Here is a 23,404-nt window from a genome sequence, read left to right as displayed (position 1 = left end):
GGGTCCGGAATTTTATTAAATTCTGGTCAGCATGTAACTAGCAAAAAAAATAAGTTATTGGATAAAATTTCACACTAATTTTACCCCATTAAAATCATTATTAATAACTACAGTTGCTGGCCCGTAGCACGCATCGCACTACAATAAGACTAGACATTTTTGTTTCACAAATTGATAATTAAAAGTTACTACCAACAAAAAAAAACTGATAATTAAAGTAAAAGAGGTGCAATGCAAAAGGATTTTTACTTCAACTTGGAAACTAATTAGTTAAGTAGATGTGTTTGGTTTTATTTTATGTTTGCAGAATTTCTTTTGGTAATTATAAATGTAATTTACTTTATGAGGTTTTGGCATGCTAACACAAAGTGCTTAAATAGATCAAACCTTGGATTAGTGCACAAGAAATTGACATGATAGGAATCAGGAACATCACAATTGCACGTCTGATGTATCTAACGTTGGACTGTATTATGTTCAATTTTATTATAATTATTTGGAAAATGATACTATTAGTTGGACAATCTGAAATTCCATTTTTTAGATTCATGGAAATGAAAAATCTACGAATCAACATTAAAGGCAGAACCTAGTTTTATTGCAAAAAGCTGCTTCTTACTTTGCTATTTTCTTGTTCAATTTCACATCTCTATAATATCTGTTTTTGTAACAATTATCTTCTCTTTTTTGAGCTTTGATGGCCAAGTTTAAGTTAAAATAGAGAAACAAATTACTTAAGATATTGACAAATATGTGCTTGGTTTGGAGTTAGAAAACTAAAAAGTAGAATGAAGCAAAAAATGTTGTTGGATTTGCACGAAAAGAGAAAAATATGTTATATTAGAGAGACGACTATATACTTCAAAAACATAATTTACTTCCAACATCATATATATGTAACAACACACTTACAAATATGGAAGAAATAGCAAGTATAATATCACGAAGACTTGCATACAACACATAATGTAAACAACAGAAATAACCAAATTACAGCCTCAAACAAAATATAAAAACACACAACACCACATGACACAATTATTATTGCACATTTACATTACAACAAAAGCTGAAACAGAGTGGTTCTTGCACGGCGGTTTCCACGGCTCCTCCTTTTGATTCTTTTGCCTCCAAACATGATCACAAGCCATTGAGGCTTTCCAATTGAGAAAACACAATATCCCAACCCAATTCCAAGCACCATTCCAAATCCATATCCTATTGCCACTGGTTTCCAATCAAACCCAAATTTGTCTTCAGCTTCAGAAGAAGGATCATGTTGCAAAGGGACATTGTTATTGCATTGAATTGACAATGGGAATCCACATAGCCCCATGTTTCCCTCATAGGAATCGTTTGAAAATGAATCAAACTGTTTTCCTCTGGGTATTGGTCCCACCAATTGATTTTGGGAAAGATTCAAGACTTCAAGAAAGTTCAGATTTGTCAATTCAGTAGGAATATTCCCAGTAAGCATATTTGAGGAGAGATCCAATGATTCCAGGTTTGTCAAATTTCCCAAAGAGTGGGGAATATGACCAACAAGTCTGTTATGTGAAAGGTTGAGGCCTTTGAGTTTATGAAGCTCTCCAATAACATCTGGAATCTCTCCTTCAAATTTGTTTCCAGAGACATCAATGATGGCAAGAATGGTTGGAATTTTCTCAAAATCTAATCTAACCCCTTTAATTGTTTCAGACAACGAATCCTCGTAGTCTTTTCGAATGTTTATGGTAGAAATGCTTGTATAACTAAAAGTTTTGAAATAAGAAAAACTGCTTTGCACTTCTGCTCCAAAAACACCCTTCATGGCTTGGAAACTTTTTATGTAGGCTTTTGGTAATTGGCCACTAAAGTTATTGGATGAGATATCAAAAACAAGTAGATGAGAAAAGGCATCTTTGGTTTTCAAGCTGACAATGGGTCCATACAACTTATTGGATTGTAAAACTAATATCCTCAAATTCTGTAACCTTTGAAGCCAATTTGGAAATCTATCCTCTATTTGATTGTTGCCAAGATTCAAATCCATCAAATCTTTGCAGTTGGACAAAGATCTAGGCAAATGACCTTCCAATTGGTTTCCATTGAGATTCAATGAAATGAGATTCCTTGGAAATGTACTTGGCAGAGTGCCATGAAGTTTATTCATTTGCAAATCCAAAACCTCAAGGTATGATGAATTGGCAAGGCATCGTGGAATGGTGCCTCTGAACTTATTGTGCGACAAGTTGAGAATCTCGACAGAAGTTGCATTACAAATGAAGGAAATACTGTCATCACTCAACAAGTTGAAACTAAGATCAAGGTATACAAGTTGATACCATGGGAATTGGCCTACTGATGACAATTGGTTATGTGAAAGTTTCAAAATCTTTAATGAATGCATATCATGTATCCATTGGGAAACTTTTCCTTCAAGTTTATTTTCTGATAATTCGAGAGTTTGTAACACTGGAAATTCGCACGAGATTTTGGAAAAATTAGTTAAATCAACCTGAAACAATTTCAATTCCAACAAGTAGGTGAACTGGTGACCGACATTGGTTTCAGAACATGGTAAAAATGAATTAAAACCTGAAAGAGAAAGAGATTCAAGGTTTCGAAACTTGGAAAAAAGTGAAAAGTGGAGCGGACCACTCCAATTGCCTGACAAACACAAGACACTGAGATTTACAAGGTTAAGCATTGATTCTGGAACATTTCCTTGTAACTTATTCCCGCATAAGTTTAGAGCCAGCAAGGAATGGGATGAGATTGCACTCATGTGTCCAGTGAACTGATTATTTGATAGATCTAAGGCGATCAAAAATGGTAAAGAGAAACACCAAGATGGAATTGTCTCACTCAACAAGTTATCATTTAAATACAGTTCAGTCAAACTTGAAAAACCTGTTATTTTGTTAGGTAGAGGCCCCTGAAACTTATTATGAGAACAATCCAAGATGGAAATTTGAGTTGAGTAGTTAGCTAATGATGATAGCAATAACTTCCCACCTAAATTGTTATTCCTAGGTTTGAGTGTTTGTAATTTGGTCAACTGACCAATAAAGTTTGGAACAGGACCACTAAATGCATTGAATGAAAGGTCCAAGTGAGTGAGATGTTGAAGGTTTGAGAATGATGGGATTGAGCCACTGAATTTATTGTATGAAAGGTCCAAGTGAGTGAGATATTGAAGGTTTGAGAACAATGATGTGATTGGGCCACTAAATGTATTGTATGAAAGGTCCAAGTAAGTGAGATGTGTGAGGTTAGAAAAGGAAGGAGGAACTTGTGATCTTGGGACTTGACACAGTGAAAGATCCAAAATACTAAGAGAAGTACTACAATTTAACTTTGGAACAAAGACTTGAATGTTTATATTTTCAGACAGATAAAGCTCATGAAGATTGGGTAAACAAAGAATGTGACTTGTCAAATGTCCCCTTATTCCAGTATCAATAAGACTAAGAGTAACCAAAGAGAAAGACCAATTGGAGAAAGTTGTAGTGATGGAAGACATGTCAACATCATCCAATACAATCTCTCTTAAAGCAGTTGCATTTTGCAACATTCTCTTCCAAGTGGTTTCTTTCCACATCAAACCATAATTCGAAGAGAGATCAAGTGATTGTAATTTGGAAATGTGTGAGATTTGGGAAGGAATTTCACCTTCAAATTGACAATGAGATAAATTCAAGTGTGTGAGACTCACAAACCCACCAAACAGAGATGGCAATTCAGAACCATGGATAGAATTGTAAGCAAGGCTAAGTGTTTGGAGATGAGTAAGATGGAAAAGAGGGCTGTTAGGATGGATTTTACCTCTAAGTGTACTACAACTAAGATCCAGGCCAATCACGTGACCAGACACAGAATGGCACGTGACACCCATCCATGAACAGCAATCTGTCCCATTTTTCCACGTACTCGTCTTTGGAAAAGCATGGGGCCAGTCATCCTCATAAAAAAAGTCGGTGTCAAAACTGAGTTCAGTGTTGATGAAGTGAAGCAATGCAGAACTCTCCTCTGAATGGCATGAATGATGAGAAGACAAACATGCAAAAAAGTGGAACAACATAAACATATGCACACACACCACCACTCTAATAAAAGACCCCATTGATTATTATTGTGCCACAACAAGCCAAGTGTATATGTAATGGCTTTTTACTTTAATTGCAGAATGGTATTGGTATGCCACCATCTATTTATAGCCATCTAATTATATTGGAATTAATCTTATGGACTTTATTATATCATTAATCTGTGTTTAACTTAACTACTTAAGTATTTGACCATACACAGGATGGACGACTTAAATTTAAACTTTTAAATAAGGGTCATTTATAAGTATGTATACGTACCCTGTAATTTGACTATTTCTTTCATTTTCAGTCATTATATTTATATAATATAATAGACAGCACACATTTTTTTATATGGAAGAGTATAGGTAGATAATGAGTTTAGTGAATAATGTAGTTATGTATATAATAACTTCTTCTTTCTATTTGTGATTTTTGTATGGGTGTAGTGTATTTTTACTTTATTAAGTCAATTTTAAAGTCCATTATTTACATTATTTATAATACAAAAATCATTATTTACTTAACTAAACCGATTTTATATATACACCGTCGTTACATCATTATCAATAATATAATATCAGTTTAATTAGAGAGTTAATTTGTTCAATTAATATCAACTTTTTTTAATTTTAAATTTTATACGGTAAATTTTATATTTTAAATTCTAATAATTAATCTTAAATAAAAAATTTAAAAAATAATTTTATCATAAAAAAAGAAAAGTATTAGGGGATTAGCAGATTTTATGATTTTTAATAACTAATTAGTCATCATTAGTATTTTAATAGTGTAAAATTACATATAATGATGTGGGATTACTTATTTTTCTTTTACTTGTTAAGTATTGCCTAAATTTTAATAAAAGTATTGACCTCCTAGACTTTTTCATAAAAAAAATTGACTAATATTAATTGCTTAAAAATTAATTTCATGTAATTTTTAATATAACTATATTACGTATACATCAAAATTAGTCCCTAAAATTAGTTTATAGAATACACATAAAAATATAAAATACACACTAAAAATAAATTAAACTAAATATATATTTATACATAAATATATAATAGCTAATTTTATTAGTTAATTTTAGTGTATAAACAGGCAAACACCATTTTTGTTTTTGATATTGTATAGCGTATAGGCCAAACACTATTCTAAATAATGAACTATTTTTTGTCCAGCCCTTCAACAACACCATCTCAAGTCTTCCCCATTCTGCAAGCAATCCATGTAAGATTTGTGATTAACAACATAATAATGCAAAAGTTCGTTTGGTTAGTGATGAGAATGCACGGGATAATCAAGAAAGAAAATGGAAAACCAAATGCATCCAAAGTCAAAAGAAAGTAGAACCTAAGTCGTGCATGCAGGCAGGGAAGGTGTTGTAGAAGAAATGTCCATCTCTTGCATACAGTGTTTGTCTCAAGTTTTTCTTTAGCCGTGTTGTCAATTTTTGCCTTTAATTATTGAAGTAAAAGAAAAATAATAATAATAATATACATTAAAAATCTGATATCAAATTAACAATTAAGAGAAGCACTTTTTATTAGTTGTTTTATTTAGTCATAATTAAGTAATATTGACTTAATTTTAAAAGTTATCTCACAAGAATAAAGACTAATAAATTTATATTCTTAATGGTTTAAATCTAATAAATTAAAAAAAATCTTCTTTTACATGATGAAATGAGTCTTGTTAAAACTAATTAAATAAAAAAAATGCTCCTTCCATTTTAAAATATAAGTTTCACTAGCTTGACTGCCCAAACGTCTTTGTCCATGAATTCACGTTAATAGTTTATATGTAAATGACTGGAAATTACATATGGAAAAATAGCGTCATGGATGCGTGTTGGAAAATAATTTCATTTCATTAGTCTTTGAATCGAGTCAAACGAGAAAGAAGAGTTGGAATGAGAGTATCAATTCAATACAATTTGTTTTGTAAAAATAACACAGGTAGGATTTGTTATTAAAGGAAAATGAAATCATTTATGACACAAATTAGTTTAATGCAATTTTTCTTATATTGTAATTATCTACTACAATATTTAATTACGTGATAAGAAAGATATATTGGAAATATTCTTTGAATCAAACTAAATAAATTGTGAATATTTTGGTATTGTTATTATTATCTGTTAATATATTATCAAATTAATAAAAACATTAGTGATATATATCAAATTATTATATATATAAAAAAACAGTCTACATATTTTATTTTTATTTTTATTATGTTTTTTAAAATAATAAGTAGAATAGTCATAAATATTATTACCCAATATACTTGAAACTTGAAAGTAGCGTGATAATGATTTTAAAAGGTATAGAGTTAATTAAAATTTTCTTCATGGAATACAGGAATAGTACACTAGATATTATATAAATAATACTTATATTATTATATTTATTTATATTGGCTCCCCTTATTCAAAAAAAAAAAAAAAATATTGGCTCCCCAATCCCGATAGTCAAGCAGTCAACTGAGTCAACAGTCAAGCGTGTGAAGTGAGGAAAGGGTTTGAAAATTTGTAATAACGTCGTATTTGCTGGGATGAATTGACGTGATCCTATATTCCTATTGCAAGATATAAAAAAAAATGAGAAAATATTTAAATTGGTGTTCAACGATTTTAAATTACAAATTTTAGTTTTAAATATTTTTTATTATATTAAAAGTTTTTTATAATTATCTTTATTAGTTAAATTGGTCTTTCTGTATTTTAAACAAAAAATCTAATATTTATATTCTATACTAGATAAATAAATTTTTGGTAAATTTTAAGTTTTATTATTCTGTTATTTTTTATAATTTTATCAAATTTATAATTAAATTTTTATTTTTTTGTTAATTGAGTCTTTATATTGTTTTTAATTTTGTAATTTAGTCTTTGTCAGAGTAAAAAAATATTAGAGTTAATAGAATAATTTTTTATAAATTAAAAGTATTCATAATTAATAATTTAATTAAATCTTTGATCACATATTTTTTAAAAGAAATATTTTATTAATTTTAACATTTTTGATATAAAAAATATCTAATTATAAAATTAAAAATAATATAAAAACCTAATTAAAAAAAATATATATATATAAAAATATAATTATAAATTTGATAAAATTATAAAGACCTACAAATTAATTAAACCTAAATTTTATTATACAACAATTAAATCTTAAAAAAATATTATTATAACACAAATTATTTCTTTTACAAAAGAACCGATTCATTTTAAGACCTTTTAAAATGATAAAAAATTATTAAAAATTATCCAATTAAACTTGAGAATTTACATATTTACTCTGATTAAAAACTTGAAAATTCATCTTTAGTTTTGAAGTTGACAATTGGCCCATACAATTTATTAATTTAAAAATTACCATACATTATATGCCTTAAAAAAGTATTTTTTTTCCCTCTTTATGTAGAGCTCTTAGCAATAGAAGTATAGAACCATTAATCAATTTGGGTGGGTTAAGTTATCAACTCATTCGTCTATTTAAGTATCCGAAGTTTAAATCTTACTTTATGCATGTAGTAATTTTTTTTTTTGTTTCCCACGGTATCCCCCAACCCGGCAGGTCAAGGACTAATCCGTCGCGGTACTGAGCTCCATTTAAGGGTTTTGTTTCCCACAGTATCCCCCAACCCAGCAGGTCAAGGACTAATCCGTCGCGGTACTGAGCTCCATTTAAGGGTTTGCTGCTGGCCAATGAGTTGCTGCATGCACAAGGCGGGATTCGAACCCCCGACACTTGCTTAAGCGGACTAGTGAACTAACCACTAGACCAACCCAACTTGGTTATGCATGCAGTAATTTATTGGTCAGATTCTTAAATAAAGTTCATATAGATTAATTTTTGTTTTGTTGGACTGACGGATCCTATAGGTAACCCAAAAAAAAGGTATAGACCCATTAAGAGCCCAAAAATACAGCGTCGAGAAACATACTAATGCCTGTGTGAACCCAAAAGTTGCATTGCTTAGTAACCAACAAAAGTTGCACTACAACAAGACTATACATTTTTGTTTCACAAACTAATAATTAAAAGTCACGACCAAGTGACCAAAAAAAAAAAAAAACTGATAAAGTAAAAGAGGTGCAATACGATTTTTACAACTTAGTAACTAATTTGATGAAAGATATACATACATATATAATATACATGATGTTGCAAACAAAATTGTTAAAGCTATTTAATTGTCTCACTTTATAAATAAACTTTATATAATTTTACTCATTTAGCTTATCTATAAATTTTGCACTCTGTTTTTACTTCCAACCAAGCATACCATAAGATCTTATTTAATATTTATAATGTTAAGTTTGTCTTCAAAGATTTGATGATCTCTCCCCTTCTTGTAATTCATAAGGTGTTGTCCAGGTGGTGGACGTGCATGACATAATGTAAAAACAATGTGATTCAGAAATGAAAATGACTTCAAGTTCCATAACAATTGGACCACTGATTTTCTAGTTCCTTTCTTCTACTTTTCAGCAATTACTAATCACATGATGAGATTAAAGCCTACTAATCTGGAAAAGTTATAATGTCTACATAGAAAAGCATTGACTCCAGTGGGTTGTATATTTGACAAAAGAGCTCAAGCTTTCAGACACAAACCTATCCCGGCAAGAATCCATAACTGGAAATGGCAATCTCAAAGGCTTCCAACCTTTGTCCACGGTAAAGTCCATTGCGATCATAGGACGATATTTCATTTATGTTGAGGTCTGCACAGGCTTTGACAAGTGCCTCCCCAACACGTTTAGCAGCTTCCTATAAGTATGTTACACCATAACACAAGGAGCCAAAACTCAAAAAAGATTATTTTAGAAAGGTGGAAGAGTTCCAACACATGTCGATAAGAGGTGGACTACTTACAGAAGTGCTGCATGGGGGATTTCGGATCGATTTCTGCACTGTGCTTGCATAGAACAGACACTTCTTATTCTTGTCATCTACAAGCATTGCATACAATTGCTTCTCTGAGCAAAATACTGAAAGCCTTGGATTTCTAGCAGTTCCATTGAACTGAAGAAAAAAGAAGAAAAAAAAGATCGTATTAATAGTAAAGAAAGCAAAGCATAACAGTCAGCTGTTAGCATTGAAGTGCCATATGACTGAGATGAAAATATAAAATGAGTTTACAGAATACCTCAAAATCATGCCAAAGCCCCAAGGATTTACTAACACATAATGAAATCAAAAATGCTGTTTTCTCTCGGCATGAATATAAGTCAAACCTTTTTCTGAATCCTTCTGTTTCGAATTTTTGGACTTTCTGTTCTAGCATTTGCTCTTGCTTCAACCACTAATAGCTTCTTAGTTAACCCTGAAAGAAAACTCAAAGCTCACATCAGTTAATATCCAAAGTTAAATGAAACATAGTATAAATGTTCAGATGCCAAAGACTATATATTGCACTGGACTAAGCAAGAGACTAAAATCTAAGACACAACACACACATTTAAGAAGAAAACAAAAACTCAGTTCAGCAGAACTTACATGAGGAATTACTTCTACTTTGTGTCTGAAAGCAAATAAACAGTGTCGTTGGAGGGACTCTGAAGACAGAAGAATTGTTGAACTGTAGCACTGGCACATTCAATTGAGCCATGTTGTACAAGTCTTAAGCACCGTCAAAACCAAAACCTGTGTTACAAATACAACGCCGTAAGGCTGAATTCCTTAGAGGAATTTTAACAAACACTTAGTGTGCAGGTTTCATTAAAAAAAAGAAGGTCTTATTATTAGTATGTTTGACATTCAAGGAAACAGTAAAGACAAACAATGCTATTTCAATTCAATCTTTAAAGTAGCAAGAGAACAAATTGTACTGTAGGTTCTAGTAGTGTAACATCCAAAACAAGGTGTTACACGTATCTAACTTTGATTTTGTCGGCAAGTTACTTAAGCGGTTATATCCTATCATCACTTTCAAGTTTCAAACCTTCAGCATCTCACTCTCTTAACGTCATACGTAAAACCCGTACAACAATGTAATTAACAACTAGAAGCACAAGACATAAGAGTATTCTGTTATTTTTCCAAGTCCCAAATGCATTCAAGCGTGATATGTCTTAAGCCTTCCTTTTTCTCTGCCAAAAACATTTATTAATAAGGTAAAATCCAGTTTTATCACAAAAAATGCTTCTGTAGTATCTGTTATTTTTTTAATAATGATTTTCTTCTCTGCTTTTGGCTTAGATCGCTTAGTTTATATTAAAATAGAGAAAGAGAATACTAAAGATATTGACAAGTGTGCGCTTGGATAGGAGTTCGGAGATTAAACAGTAGAATTAAGTGAAGAACCTGAAACTAACGAATTTTGTTAAATTTGAACGAAAACAGAAATATATAATATATTGAAGAGACAATTATATGCTATAAAACATAATTTACTTGCAACGACACACTTACAAATACATAAATAAGTATAAATATCACCAAGACTTGCGGTTATGTAAAAGAAAAAAAAATGAAGTCTCAAAACAAATATAAAAAGACACAGCAGCACAAGGCATAAATTATTACTACATATTTACATTCCATTAAGAGTGGCCCCAACAAGTTGTTCATGCACGCCGGTTTCTACGGCTCTTCCTCTTGATTCTTTTGCCTCCAAAGATGATCACAAGCCATTGAGGCTTTCCAATTGAGAAAACACAAAATCCCAATCCTATTCCAAGCACCATTCCACATGCATATCCTATTGCCACTGGTTTCCAACCAAATCCAAATTTGTCCTCAGCCTCAGAAGGTGGATCTTGTTGCAAAGGGACATTGTTGTTGCATTGAATTGACAATGGCAATCCACATAGCCCTATGTTTCCCTCATAGGAATCGTTTGAAAATGTATCAAACTGTTTTCCTCGAGGTATTGATCCCTCAAGATGATTGTTGGAAAGATTCAAGGATGCAAGAAAGTTCAGATTGGTCAACTCAGCAGGAATTTCGCCATCAAGCATATTTGAAGAGAGGTCCAGTGATTCGAGGTTTGTCAAATTTCCCAGAGAGCGTGGAATAGGACCAATGAGGTTGTTATGTGAAAGGTTGAGTCCTATGAGTGCACCAAGTTCTCCAAACTCATCTGGAATCTCTCCTTCAAATCTGTTACTTGATAAATCAATACTTACAAGAAAATTTGGAATTTTCTCGAAATTGGTTCTAAGCCCTTTCATTGTTGCAGTCACAGAATCATCGTATTCTAGGTCAATGGAGCCTATTATAAAGCCAATACCACTGTTGATGTAATAGAAGCGGCTTTGCACTTCTGCTCCAACAACACTCTTCATGGCTTGGAAACCTTTTATGTAGCTTTTTGGTAATTGGCCACTAAATTTATTGGATGAGATATCAAAAATAATTAAACTGTGAAACGCATCTTTGGTTTTGAAGCTGACTATCGGCCCATAAAACTTGTTGGATCGTAAAACCAATATTTCCAAAATCTGTAAACTTTGAACCCAATGTGGAAATGTATCCTTAATCTGATTGTCGCCAAGATTCAAATCCATCAAATCTTTGCAGTTGGACAGAGATCTAGGCAAATGACCTTCTAATTGGTTCCCATTGAGATTCAATGTGTTGAGATTCCTGGAAAAGTTACTTGGCAAAGTGCCATGAAATTTGTTTGTCTGTAGATCCAAAACAGAAAGGGAAGATAAATTGGCAACACATTGTGGAATGGTGCCTCTGAACTTATTGTGCGACAAGTTGATAACCTGGAGAGAAGTTGCATTGCAAAGGAAGGAAATATTGTCATCAGTTAGCAGGTTGAAACTAAGATCAAGGTATTCAAGTTGGTACCATGGGAATTGGCCTATTGATGACAACTGGTTATGTGAAAGTTCCAAAGACTCTAATGAATGTGAATCACGTATCCATTTGGGAATTTTTCCTTCAAGTTTATTTTCTGAGAGTTCGAGAATTTGCAACTTTGGAAATTTCCATGAGATTTTGGAAAAATTAGTTAAATCGAACTGAAGCAACTGCAATGCTTCTAAGTTGGAGAACCTATTATAACTGGAATTGGTGCTAGAATCTAATATCAATGAATTAAAACCTGACAGAGAAAGGACTTCAAGGTTTTGAAGCTTTTGAAGCTTGGAAAAAAGTGGTGAATGAAGGGAATAACTCCAATTTCCTGAAGACAAACATAAGTCAGTGAGGTTTACAAGGTTAAACATTGATTCTGGAATATTTCCTTGTAACTTATTCCCACATAACTGTAGATACTGCAAGGAATGGGATGAGATTGAACTTATATGCCCTGTAAACTGATTATTTGATAGATCTAAGGATGTTAAAAATGGCAAAGAGAAACACCAAGATGGAATTGTCTCATTTAGCATGTTATCATTTAAAATCAATTCAGTCAAACTTGAAAAACCTGTTATTTTTTTAGGTAGAGGCCCCTGAAACTTATTATGAGAACAATCCAATCGAGAAATTTGAGTTAAGTTAGCTAATGAAGATAGCAATAACTTCCCTCCTAGATTGTTACCTGTCAGAATAAGTGTTTGTAATTTGGTCAATTGACCAAGTACTTTTGGAAATTGACCGTTAAATCTATTGAATGAAAGGTCTAAGTGAGTGAGATGTGAAATGTTTGAGAGTAGGATTGAGAGAAATGATGGGATTGAGCCACAAAATCTATTGCCTGAAAGGTCCAAGTGAGTGAGATGTTGAAGTTTTGAGAGTAATGATGGGATTGAGCCACTGAATTCATTGTGTGAAAGGTCCAAGTAAGTGAGATGTTGAAGGTTTGAGAACAATGATGGGATTGAGCCACTAAATCTATTGTCTGAAAGGTCCAAGTGAGTGAGATGTTGAAGATTTGAGAGCCAGGATGGGATTGAACCATTGGATTCACTTCCAGATAGGTGCAAAGAAGTTAGATGTGTGAGGTTAGAAAAGGAAGAAGGGATTTGTGATCCTGAGAATTGACACCATGAAAGATCTAAAAAATTAAGAGAAGTATTGCAATTTAACTTTGGAACATGGACTTGAATGTTGCTATTTCCATATAGATTGAGCTCATAAAGATTGGGTAAACAAAGAATGTGACTTGTCAAGTTTCCGCTTATTCCTGTAAAAACAAGACTAAGAGTAACCAAAGAGAAAGAGAAAGACCAATTGGACAAATGACTTGGTGTTATGCTAATGGAAGACATGTCTGTATCATCCAATATAATCTCACGCAAAGCTGTTGCATTTTGCAACATTCTCTTCCAAGTGCTTTCTTTCCACATCAAATCATAATTCGAAGAGAGATCAAGTGATTGTAATTTGGAAAGGTGTGAGATTTGAGAAGGAACTTCACCTTTGAATTCACAATCAGATAAATTCAAGTGTGTAAGACTCATAAACCCACCAAACTGAGATGACAACTGAGAATTATAGATATAATTGTGAGCAAAGTTGAGTGTTTGGAGATGAGTAAGATGGAAAAGTGTACTGTTAGGATGGATTATACCTACAAGTCCACTGCAACTTAGATCGAGGCCAATCACGTGACCAGACAGAGAATCACACGTGACACCCATCCATGAACAACAATCTGTCCCATTCTCCCACGTACTCATCTTTGGATAAGCATTGGGGCATTCATGCTCATACCATCCATCAAAAAATGTAGTGTTAGTAGTGAGTTGGGTCTTGAAGTGAAGCAATGCAGAGCTCTCCTCTAAATCGCATGACTCAGAAGACAAACATGCAAAGTGAAACAGCATAAATATGTGGACACACACCACCACTCTAACAACCACCAACATCATTATTGATTATTCCTTTATGGTTTTATGTGACTCAGACCATAAATCAAGATCCGTGTATTTATAGCCAACCCATCACTTACATGATTTCTATATTGAAAACTACTCCTACCAAATAATATTCATACTCTCCCAGTTTATCAATGTCCAATAAGACCAAATCAAAGTCTAAGTAGTTTTCTTCTAACAGTTCTAACGTCAGATTTAGATATACGTGGTTCTCTACTTAGAGTATTATTAATAATTATTAGGGCTATAGTATAATTATATATTATTCTATATATCATAACCGGTCTTGGATACAGCAATAATGATATTTTATATTTACTCCAATCATCAAATTAAAATATGATGAACTTCGTACATTTAAATTTCATTTTTGATATATATATATATATATAATTGGAATATAAGGAACCACCCCTTAGCTTGTGTTTAAACTTTAAACCATTGATGAGCTTGATATAATAATTGAAACAATAATGCTAGAGAATTAAGATGGTTCCAGCAAAAAATCAGCAAAATACCTTTGGATGAATCCAAAATCTCTACGTAGATAGTGTTTATACTAGGCATTAGGATGTTTTTTTTCTTTGTAAATTGGATGATTCTGAATCTGTTTTCTAATTTATTATGTTTTAGGCATTTAGAGAGGGAAGGAGGGTGAAGAGGCGGAAGCTAATTGAATCAGTTTTCGTGATTCAGGGGAACTTGATCAAGCTATCCAAATTCTCCCCAAACGATCTCTTGGGTATATATATTGTTTCCTTTTTATATATCATCTATATATATATATATATGTATATCTATCTACCAACTATATGTATATATTGGCTTACTTAGCCTGAAGTAAATTAAGGAAAAGAAAAAAGGAGACGTGTGTTGCATGGTATACAATAACTATCTAATATTTATTTGAGACCAATAAAGCCCGTAAGATTAAAATATTATCAAAGAGTGATCCAACATACACTACTACACATTTTTAGTACATATTTATCGTAACTCTTATCACTATGTTTAATTTACCAATCCCGCTAAGGAGTTAATGGAGTATTTGTACAATATGTATATTAGACTATTTATTTGACTTAATATAAGTTAAAAAATAAACATTTAAAATAAAATACTACTAATTTCTTAAACACAATACACTTATATTATCCAGAATAACCATTTGGATACCAGGGATAATAAATATCTGATATCCTACTGAATCGAATATCTCTAATCCCCCATTGTACACATTATACATATACTTCATTGGCTCTCTATACTTTCTCTTAACTTACCAATCCCGCTAGGAAATTAAGAGGGATTTAGCCAACAATAAATCAACTAATATTTTTGAATTATATTCTATACTAATTAATAACACATTAATTATTATCATTAATTAGTGATTATTTAAATTTTTTTTTAAAAGATAAAAAATTAATGATTATTAATTGTCTCTTTTTACTCTAATTCACCTTTTACCATTTATTACGCAAACACTAATTCCTCTTTCCAAAAAACAAAAACACCAAAACATAAGATAAAGAATCATCCAAATCCGATCCTAAAAAAAATAACCAAAATATAGGAAAAAGAATCATCCAAAATTAATAAAAAGAATTATCCAAATCCTAAGAAAAAAACATACAAAACATAGGAAAAAATCATCCAAAACTAATAAAAAGAATCATCTGAAATGTAGAAAAAAGAAACATAAAAAAACTAGTTAAAAAAATCATTCAAAACCAAATAGGAAGAGGAGAAGAAGAGTCGCAGGTGGCCGGTGATGACATCTTGGACAGCGTTGCGAGGACAGTGAGAGGACTTGCGATGGCACGTTGCGACGAGTGGAGGAGTCGCCATAGATCGGAGTAGTTGATCGAACATCGCAAATGGGAACCTGGTGGTGGTGGCTGCGTCGCGACGGATGGAGAGTTGTGGGGTGCGAGTGGCGAACGATGGGGAGTAGCGAGCGACGAGGGTGCGTTGGGGGAGCGATGGGGAGTCGCGTTGGGACGCGAGGAGGGTGAAGTAGAAGCACAATGGTGGCTGTCTTTCCTGCGCGAACGGTGATGCGTGAGCATCTTTCTTACCTTTTTCCTAGTGAATTTGCATTTAATTTGTTGAGTTTAATCAAGAATTAATTATCTTTTAGTCACTATGGATGCTACTTTGAGTCGTGTGCAATTCTGTTTATTTTAGGTAGCATTCGGATGGATTTGATGGAGTTTCCGCAGAAAAAGAGAAGAAGGCGAATGATGTTGTCAACCCTAACCTCTCTGCACTCAAACCTGAATAACTCAAGTTACCGAGGTCCAATTGACGTTATTCTAGTGGCGTTGGAAAGCTAACTTCTAAAGCTTTCCAACAATATATAATAGTTTATACTTCTCTTCCATCAATTCGGCCAAAGCTGCGCCTAACTTGAGATTTCTCAAGTTATGCGTGGATTATTAAGGAATCAAGTGGTCCACAACTCTCCAAGAAGCAAGCACGCAATCTCCTATTAATTCTTATTTAAACTTTATTTTATTTAAAAATAGAAAAAGATATTATTTAGTTTTAGGAAATATATTTTACATTAATTAGGATTAGATATAAAAGGAAAAAGAATCTCATCTCTTCTCTCTTAGACCTCATTCGACACTTTACAATTTACCTGAATCCTTATTTTCTCTCTGAACCATGAGCAACTAAACCTCCACTGTTAAGGTTAGGAGCTCTGTCTATTGTATGGATTGATACTATTATTTTTCTATTTCAATTCATATACTGATTTATAATTTAAGAATTGTTTTCGTTCTTTATTTTATGAATTTGGGTGGAACGGAAGTATGACCCTTGTTCTAATTGAGTTCTTGTATAACTTGGAAAAGCTCTTTACTTGATCAACAGCTTGAAAACATATTCTCCTAAATTTCTAATTATCTGGACTTAACGAGATACGTGACATATAATCCTCTTATATTTGGGTAATTAGGATTTTTATGGCATATAAACTAGAATTGAACTTCACCCTCTAATTGAAATTATCTGACCAAGGAATTGGCGGTTGATGAATTTTAGAGGAGACTAAAAAGGTCTAAGGAATTAGGGTTTAGTCACATATAGTTTGCCATGAATTAAATCTTGCATGATTAAAATAGTTAGTAAGAAAAGTCAATCCGAAAAATAGATATCTCTGAAGTCTTAACTGTTTTCTCCATATATTATTCACAACTTGTTTACTGCTTGCTTTATAAATTTTCTGAATTTACTGTTTAATGCAATTGAGACCCAAATGCTCTTTTCTGTTTGTCTAACTAAGTAATTTAATCAATCATTGTTGCTTAGTCCATCAATCTTCGTGGGATCGACCTTTATTCACTTGAGGTACTACTTGGTACGACCCGATGCACTTGCCGGTTAGCTTGTGGTTATAAATTTCGCACCAAACGGCAGATGAGGTGGTGGAGAAGGATGCAAGGACGACCGGTGATGGCGCGCGAGGACGAAACCGCCGCAGCGTGGGGCATTGGAAAGAGGGATTAGAATTTGTGGTTTTGTGTGATGAATGGTGAGTGGAAGTGAAAATAAATTAAGATAAGTTTTGATTCAAAAATGCCATTAATGTCAATTAATCAAATTTTGAATTTAAAAAATAATTTAAGATTAATTATTATTAATTGAGTTGTTCAATTCTTGACTGATAAACACTTGGCTCCCGTACTTTTTCTTAACCTACTTAAGTAGTACTTAACCACATATGGGGTGGACGAGTTAAATTTAGACTTTAAAATTAGGTTAGTTTATAAGTATATAGTATATACACACTACTATTTAACTATTACTAAAGTGACAATTAGATCATGGAAAATTTTAATTTCGGACTAATTAATCTTTGAAAAAAAAATACTAATTAGGTCCTTCACGATAATAAGCAGTAAACATGTATGTCCTTCCATTAATAAATAGTGCGAAACGAAACAGAATTATCTATGTATTTCATTATCTATAATGGTACGTGTTCTGTTGCTACTACGTGAGCATAGAAACGATGTAGGTTTGGATAGTGAAACATTTATTATTTTTTGAGTTTCTATATGACTTTTATCAACTTCTCTCTATCTATCATGAATCTTATCAAAATAGGTCAAGTTTTATTTCAAAAATTATTATTTGCACGACGATCTTTTATAAATGAACGCATCACAGTAGGTAACGGTAAATATAAACACCATCGTTAAGTTTTACGTAATAAATTAATATAAAAAATTAGTATTTTTTTTGAGAGACTAATTAATTTGAGATAGAAATTTTCAAATATCTAATCGTCACTTTACTCTTTAACTATTTCACTTCATTGCCAGATTTTTGTCCCAATTATACATATCACTATTTCTTCCTCTTTTCAGTCATTATATTATTTCTTCCTCTTTTGTCCCAATTATATATATATTTCATCGCTTCGTCATGATCAATAATATATGCCAAAGACTATTTCAAAATGAACATTTTTTTCCCAGCCCTTCAACAACGCAATCCCAAGTCTTTCCCATTCTCCAAGCAATCGATGATGTAAGATTTGTGGTTAACATTATAATAATGCAAGTTCTTTTCATAAGCTTGGATGATGAGCATTTCCGTTATACTTTAATCATGAAAATGAACTTAGCTTGATACATTATTATCCATTATGATGAAATTTTTAGGAGAACAATCTAAAATTAAATGCTTTGTTCGTTCTTATTAATTATTTCAAAACTAAAATTACACAAAGAAAATGTTTGGAAGGAAATCAAGGAATATAATGTGATCAATTAGTTAATAGATTTTCTCCATTTTCTTGCATGCATTGTTTGTCTCAAATCTTTCTTTAGCTGTGTTGTTAATTTTTGGCTTTAATTATTGAATACTTTCATATTATATGATGTAAAATTAACAATTATGAAGCACTTCTTATTAGTTGTTTATTTTATTTCGTCATCATAATTGAGTAGCAATGACTTAAATTTTAAAAGTTATTATATAATTAGACAAAAGATTATCAAATTTTAAAAGTTAACCATATTTATTTTTCACAGTATATCACATTCCAATAGACTATCAAAATTTTATTTAAGAATTTATTATTGACCAATAAATTACAGCATACACAAGGTGTGATTTAAACTTCAAATAGTTGCAAATAAACTAACTATTTGACTAACTATTTAAACATTGTGTACATAAGAGTTTCAATAAAATTTCCGTCTATAGCTGTATACACAAAGTATGATTTGAACTCCCAAATACTTGCTTAAACAAACGAGTAAACTAATTACTCAACTAACTACATTTATTTTTAACAAAAAATAAGTGTTGTTATAAAATTAGTTAATATAAAAATACGCTTCTTTCATTTTAAAACACAAGTTTGTCTTAGTGGGAAAGATTTATAATTTGAAATATGGGAAAAAAGAAGAATAAAATAAATGAGAAGATAATTTTTCATAATATATAGAAGACATTTTGTGGCTAACTTAATTTGGTTGACTGAACGAGCGTTTTGTCCATGAATTCAAGTTAATAATTATATGTTTGTTTCCTGTGTTTCTTCTAGGGACTAAGGAACAAATTATATAAGACGAGAATATTATTATTATAATACAAGCTGAAACATAAGTCAATATATAATACAAAAATGTTATACGTGGAAATTAATGGGCATAGGAAATATAAAAGACGTCCAAGACAAAAGAGATCCATGCATGCAATGAATGGAAGCTACATATGAAAATACATAGCGTTATGGATGTGTTAGAAAATAATTTCATTTTAGTCTTTGAATGAGTCAAAGGAGAAAAAGAGTTGGAGTGAGAGTATCTATTCAATGCAATTTGTTTTGAAAAAAAATAACATATAATGGATATGTATGACAAAAATTAAGCTTAAGAACTTGTTTCATAAATTGTAGTTAGAATTAATAAATATTAAATAAAATAAATTTTGATTATTTTTAGTTAATTATGTTTGATTATCAAACATTTTCGTTTTACTAAATACATTTTTCTATCAACTTCTAAATGATAGAAGAATCATGAACACTACTACTCTACTAGTTAGATTGTAATTTCCCTTGAATTTTTGTTATTGTCAAGAAACTTCTAAGTTTTGGTATTTTGCACCCTTATTCGTTAGTAAATTGTTCAAATTACATATTAGAGGCCATAAACCTTATTGCAACTTTAATCTTACTTTCAAAAATTTTAAAACTGAATACTAAATTCACACAATAAAATTTCAAAAACTCTCCTTCTATTGTCTTCAAAGCCTTCTTATAAAAACATTCAAGGCCCATCATTGACTAAGCCCAACACCCAATAACAATCCATCGTTAACTTTAATTTCACTCTGTGTCATTATGATAATTGTCTATTGTTATTTGTTAATCTCAATTCACTCACGTGATAAAAGTTGAACAGCGCATGCATAAGTTGTCATTTCTACTATTTTTGATAGAAATGGTCCCTTGAGAGAGATACTTGTCAATTTTTAGTAATATCAACATCATTTTGCACATGTAAAAAAAATTCATACTCTACATAGAACAGATGAATGAGGGTCTGTGTTCTTAACTATTTTTTCCGGGTTCGATACTCACTGAAGGATGAAAATAGAGCCTACTTGCTTAAAAGGGTTACCCACTTTGTGTGCCTCTGTAATACTTAAGGGATTAGTCATTGGGCTTCTAGCCTAATGGATATCCTGGTACAAACTAAAAAAGAATTTATCATAAAATTATTAACCAATTTAGATTAATCAAATAGTCAACTCATTTATCTATTTAAGTGTTGGGAATTCTAATTCTATCTTATCCATGAAAAAAAGCTTAGATTCACGGATTTGCATCCTCTAAAGTTTGAATTTTATTTTAGAGAGTAAAATGTGATCTTCTACTCTTGAATAGTTTCTCTTTCATATTTATTATTGGTCTCACCTATGAAATTAATAGTGAGAAATAACACTTTATTCTCTAAAGTGAAATTCAAACTTTAGAGGATCCAAATTCTAGATTCACAATCAATTATGTGGTACCAAAGGTTGCGCTACTTCGTAACCAACAAAAGTTGCACTATAATAAGACTAGACATTTTTGTTTCACATACTGATAATTAAAAGTCACGACCAAGGGACCAACAAAAAAAAAAAAACTGATAATTAAAGATTTAAAGTAAAAGAGGTGCAATACGATTTTTACAACAACTTAATAACTAATTTTAACTAATTTGTTGAAAGATCTAAGAGAGTGAGATGCTGAAGGTTTGAAACTTGAAAGTGATGATAGGATATAACCGCTTAAGTAGCTTGCCGACAAAATCAAAGTAAGTAGGATACGTGTAACACCTTGTTTTGGATGTTACACTACTAAAACCTACAGTACAATTTGTTCTCTTGCTACTTTAAAGATTGAATTGAAATAGCATTGCTTGTCTTTACTGTTTCCTTGAATGTCAAACATACTAATAAAAATCTTTCTTTTTTTAATGAAACCTGCACACTAAGTGTTTGTTAAAATTCCTCTAAGGAATTCAGCCTTGCGTATGTATTTGTAACACAGGTTTTGGTTTTCACAGTGCTTAAGACTTGTACAACATGGCTCAATTGAATGTGCCAGTGCTACAGTTCAACAATTCTTCTGTCTTCAGAGTCCCTCCAACGACACTGTTTATTTGCTTTCAGGCACAAAGTAGAAGTAATTCCTCATGTAAGTTCTGCTGAACTGAGTTTTTGTTTCCTTCTTAAAATGTGTGTGTTGTGTCTTAGATTTTAGTCTCTTGCTCAGTGCAGTGCAATATATAGTCTTTGGCATCTGAACATTTATACTATGTTTCATGTAACTTTGGATATTAACTGATGTGAGCTTTGAGTTTTCTTTCAGGGTTAACTAAGAAGCTATTAGTGGTTGAAGCAAGAGCAAATGCTAGAACAGAAAGTCCAAAAATTCGAAACAGAAGGATTCAGAAAAAGGTTTGACATATATTCATGCTGAGAAAGAACAGCTTTTTTGATTGCATTATGTATCTGTAAATCTTTGGGTCTTTGGCATGATTTTGATGTATTCTACAATTTTATATTTTCATCACATCTGCATATTTGATATTTCCTTTACCAGTTTACCTTATTCTACTTGACTCTTGGCAAATCTTGTTATTCCTTTTTTCCTCCTCCCAATTATAGTGGAAGATTTTAGTAAGTTTGCACAACAAATTCTATTTCTTTTCCATTTGTACTATCATTTTGCCTATAGATTTAAATACTATATATGTTATGTTTTAACAAATTGCTGCATCATTGTTTCTTCAGTCATATGGCACTTTAATGCTAACAGCTGACTGTTATGCTTTACTTTCTTTACTATTAATACGATCTTATTTTTCTCCCTTGTTTTTTTCAGTTCAATGGAACTGCTAGAAATCCAAGGCTTTCAGTATTTTGCTCAGATAAGCAATTGTATGCAATGCTTGTAGATGACAAGAATAAGAAGTGTTTGTTCTATGCAAGCACACTGCAGAAATCGATCCGAAATCCCCCATGCAGCACTTCTGTAAGTAGTCCACCTCTTATCGACATGTGTTGGAACTCTTCCACCTTGCTAAAATAATCTTTTTGACTTTTGGCTCACAGTGCTTTTCTTTGGATGATTTCTTTTCCCCCTTGTGTTATGGTGTAACATACTTATAGGAAGCTGCTAAACGTGTTGGGGAGGCACTTGTCAAAGCCTGTACAGACCTCAACATAAATGAAATATCGTCCTATGATTGCAATGGACTTTACCGTGGACAAAGGTTAGAAGCCTTTGAGATTGCCATTTCCAGTTATGGATTCTTGCCGGGATAGGTCTGCGTCTGAAAGCTTGAGCTCTTTTGTCAAATATACAATCCACTGGAGTCAATGCTTTTCTATGTAGACATTATAACTTTTTCATATACAATGCATATCTATCTCCTTTCTATTAAGGGCAAGCTAACTACTTTCCAAGAATCTGTTATAATTGACTAACAGATATAATAGCCTTTTTCATTACTTGTTGCAGCACTCTTGCTATTTTCTCCAATAATCTTAGGTTCCCAAGCTGATAATTTTACCCATACAATTTATTTAGACATTACAACACATTATATGCCTTAGAAAATGATTTATTTATTTATTTTCTATTTTTTAAAACAGATGTGAGTTATGACATGCTGACACAAAGTGCTTAAATAGATCAAACCTTGGATTAGTACAAAAGAAACTGAGATGATAGGAATCAATAACATCATAATTGCATGTGTGATGTATTTAACATTGGACTTTATGTCCAATGTCCAATTTTATTAATTATAGTTATCGAGAAAGTTCTACTGATTAGTTGTACAATCTGAAATTCCATTTTTTAGATTCATGAAAATGAAAAATCTATATGGATCAACATTAAATAAGAGTTCCAATCTATTTCTGTTTTATTTAAAAGTCAAGCACCCTCTTCCAAAACAATAAGAAGGCAGAACCTTGCTTTATGGCAAAAACTGCTTCTTACTTTGCT

The 23,404-nt window shown here is 31.8% G+C and overlaps 3 protein-coding genes and 1 pseudogene across 10 annotated transcripts; 1 reads left to right on the top strand and 3 right to left on the bottom strand.

The window, feature by feature from the left end:
• Window positions 1-1,030: 1,030 nt before the first annotated feature.
• Window positions 1,031-4,374, bottom strand: LOC130941173 (receptor-like protein 43; annotated as a pseudogene).
• Window positions 4,375-8,386: 4,012 nt separating this feature from the next.
• On the bottom strand, window positions 8,387-10,581 carry LOC130940157 (uncharacterized). 6 transcript variants are annotated; one of them, XM_057868210.1, is made up of 5 exons: window positions 10,505-10,581; window positions 9,590-9,736; window positions 9,328-9,416; window positions 8,966-9,115; window positions 8,387-8,860 (listed from the first exon to the last, which is right to left on the bottom strand). In XM_057868210.1, exons 2-5 carry the CDS (start codon window positions 9,699-9,701, stop codon window positions 8,705-8,707), a joined length of 507 nt encoding a protein of 168 aa, XP_057724193.1. In that variant the 5' UTR covers window positions 9,702-9,736; window positions 10,505-10,581; the 3' UTR covers window positions 8,387-8,704. The 6 variants fall into 6 exon arrangements, with proteins under 6 accessions (XP_057724193.1, XP_057724192.1, XP_057724195.1 ...); XM_057868209.1 differs by lacking the exon at window positions 10,505-10,581 and adding an exon at window positions 10,397-10,469; XM_057868212.1 differs by lacking the exon at window positions 10,505-10,581 and adding an exon at window positions 10,329-10,346.
• A 69-nt stretch (window positions 10,582-10,650) lies between these two features.
• Window positions 10,651-13,882, bottom strand: LOC130940156 (receptor-like protein 9DC3). Its single transcript, XM_057868206.1, has one exon. It carries the CDS (start codon window positions 13,861-13,863, stop codon window positions 10,660-10,662), a length of 3,204 nt encoding a protein of 1,067 aa, XP_057724189.1. The 5' UTR covers window positions 13,864-13,882; the 3' UTR covers window positions 10,651-10,659.
• A 7,114-nt stretch (window positions 13,883-20,996) lies between these two features.
• LOC130941847 (uncharacterized) lies at window positions 20,997-22,988 on the top strand. 3 transcript variants are annotated; one of them, XM_057870467.1, is made up of 5 exons: window positions 20,997-21,200; window positions 21,453-21,583; window positions 21,758-21,846; window positions 22,274-22,423; window positions 22,561-22,988. In XM_057870467.1, exons 2-5 carry the CDS (start codon window positions 21,472-21,474, stop codon window positions 22,714-22,716), a joined length of 507 nt encoding a protein of 168 aa, XP_057726450.1. In that variant the 5' UTR covers window positions 20,997-21,200; window positions 21,453-21,471; the 3' UTR covers window positions 22,717-22,988. The 3 variants fall into 3 exon arrangements, with proteins under 3 accessions (XP_057726450.1, XP_057726451.1, XP_057726449.1); XM_057870468.1 differs by lacking the exon at window positions 20,997-21,200 and having other exon boundaries at window positions 21,222-21,583; window positions 22,504-22,727; XM_057870466.1 differs by lacking the exon at window positions 20,997-21,200 and having other exon boundaries at window positions 21,226-21,583; window positions 22,561-22,982.
• Window positions 22,989-23,404: the final 416 nt, after the last annotated feature.

Source organism: Arachis stenosperma, chromosome 7, assembly GCF_014773155.1.
Source record: "Arachis stenosperma cultivar V10309 chromosome 7, arast.V10309.gnm1.PFL2, whole genome shotgun sequence".
Classification (NCBI taxonomy): domain Eukaryota; kingdom Viridiplantae; phylum Streptophyta; class Magnoliopsida; order Fabales; family Fabaceae; genus Arachis; species Arachis stenosperma.
The sequence above is the reverse complement of the archived record's forward strand: the minus strand, read 5'-3'. Positions and strand labels throughout refer to the sequence as shown.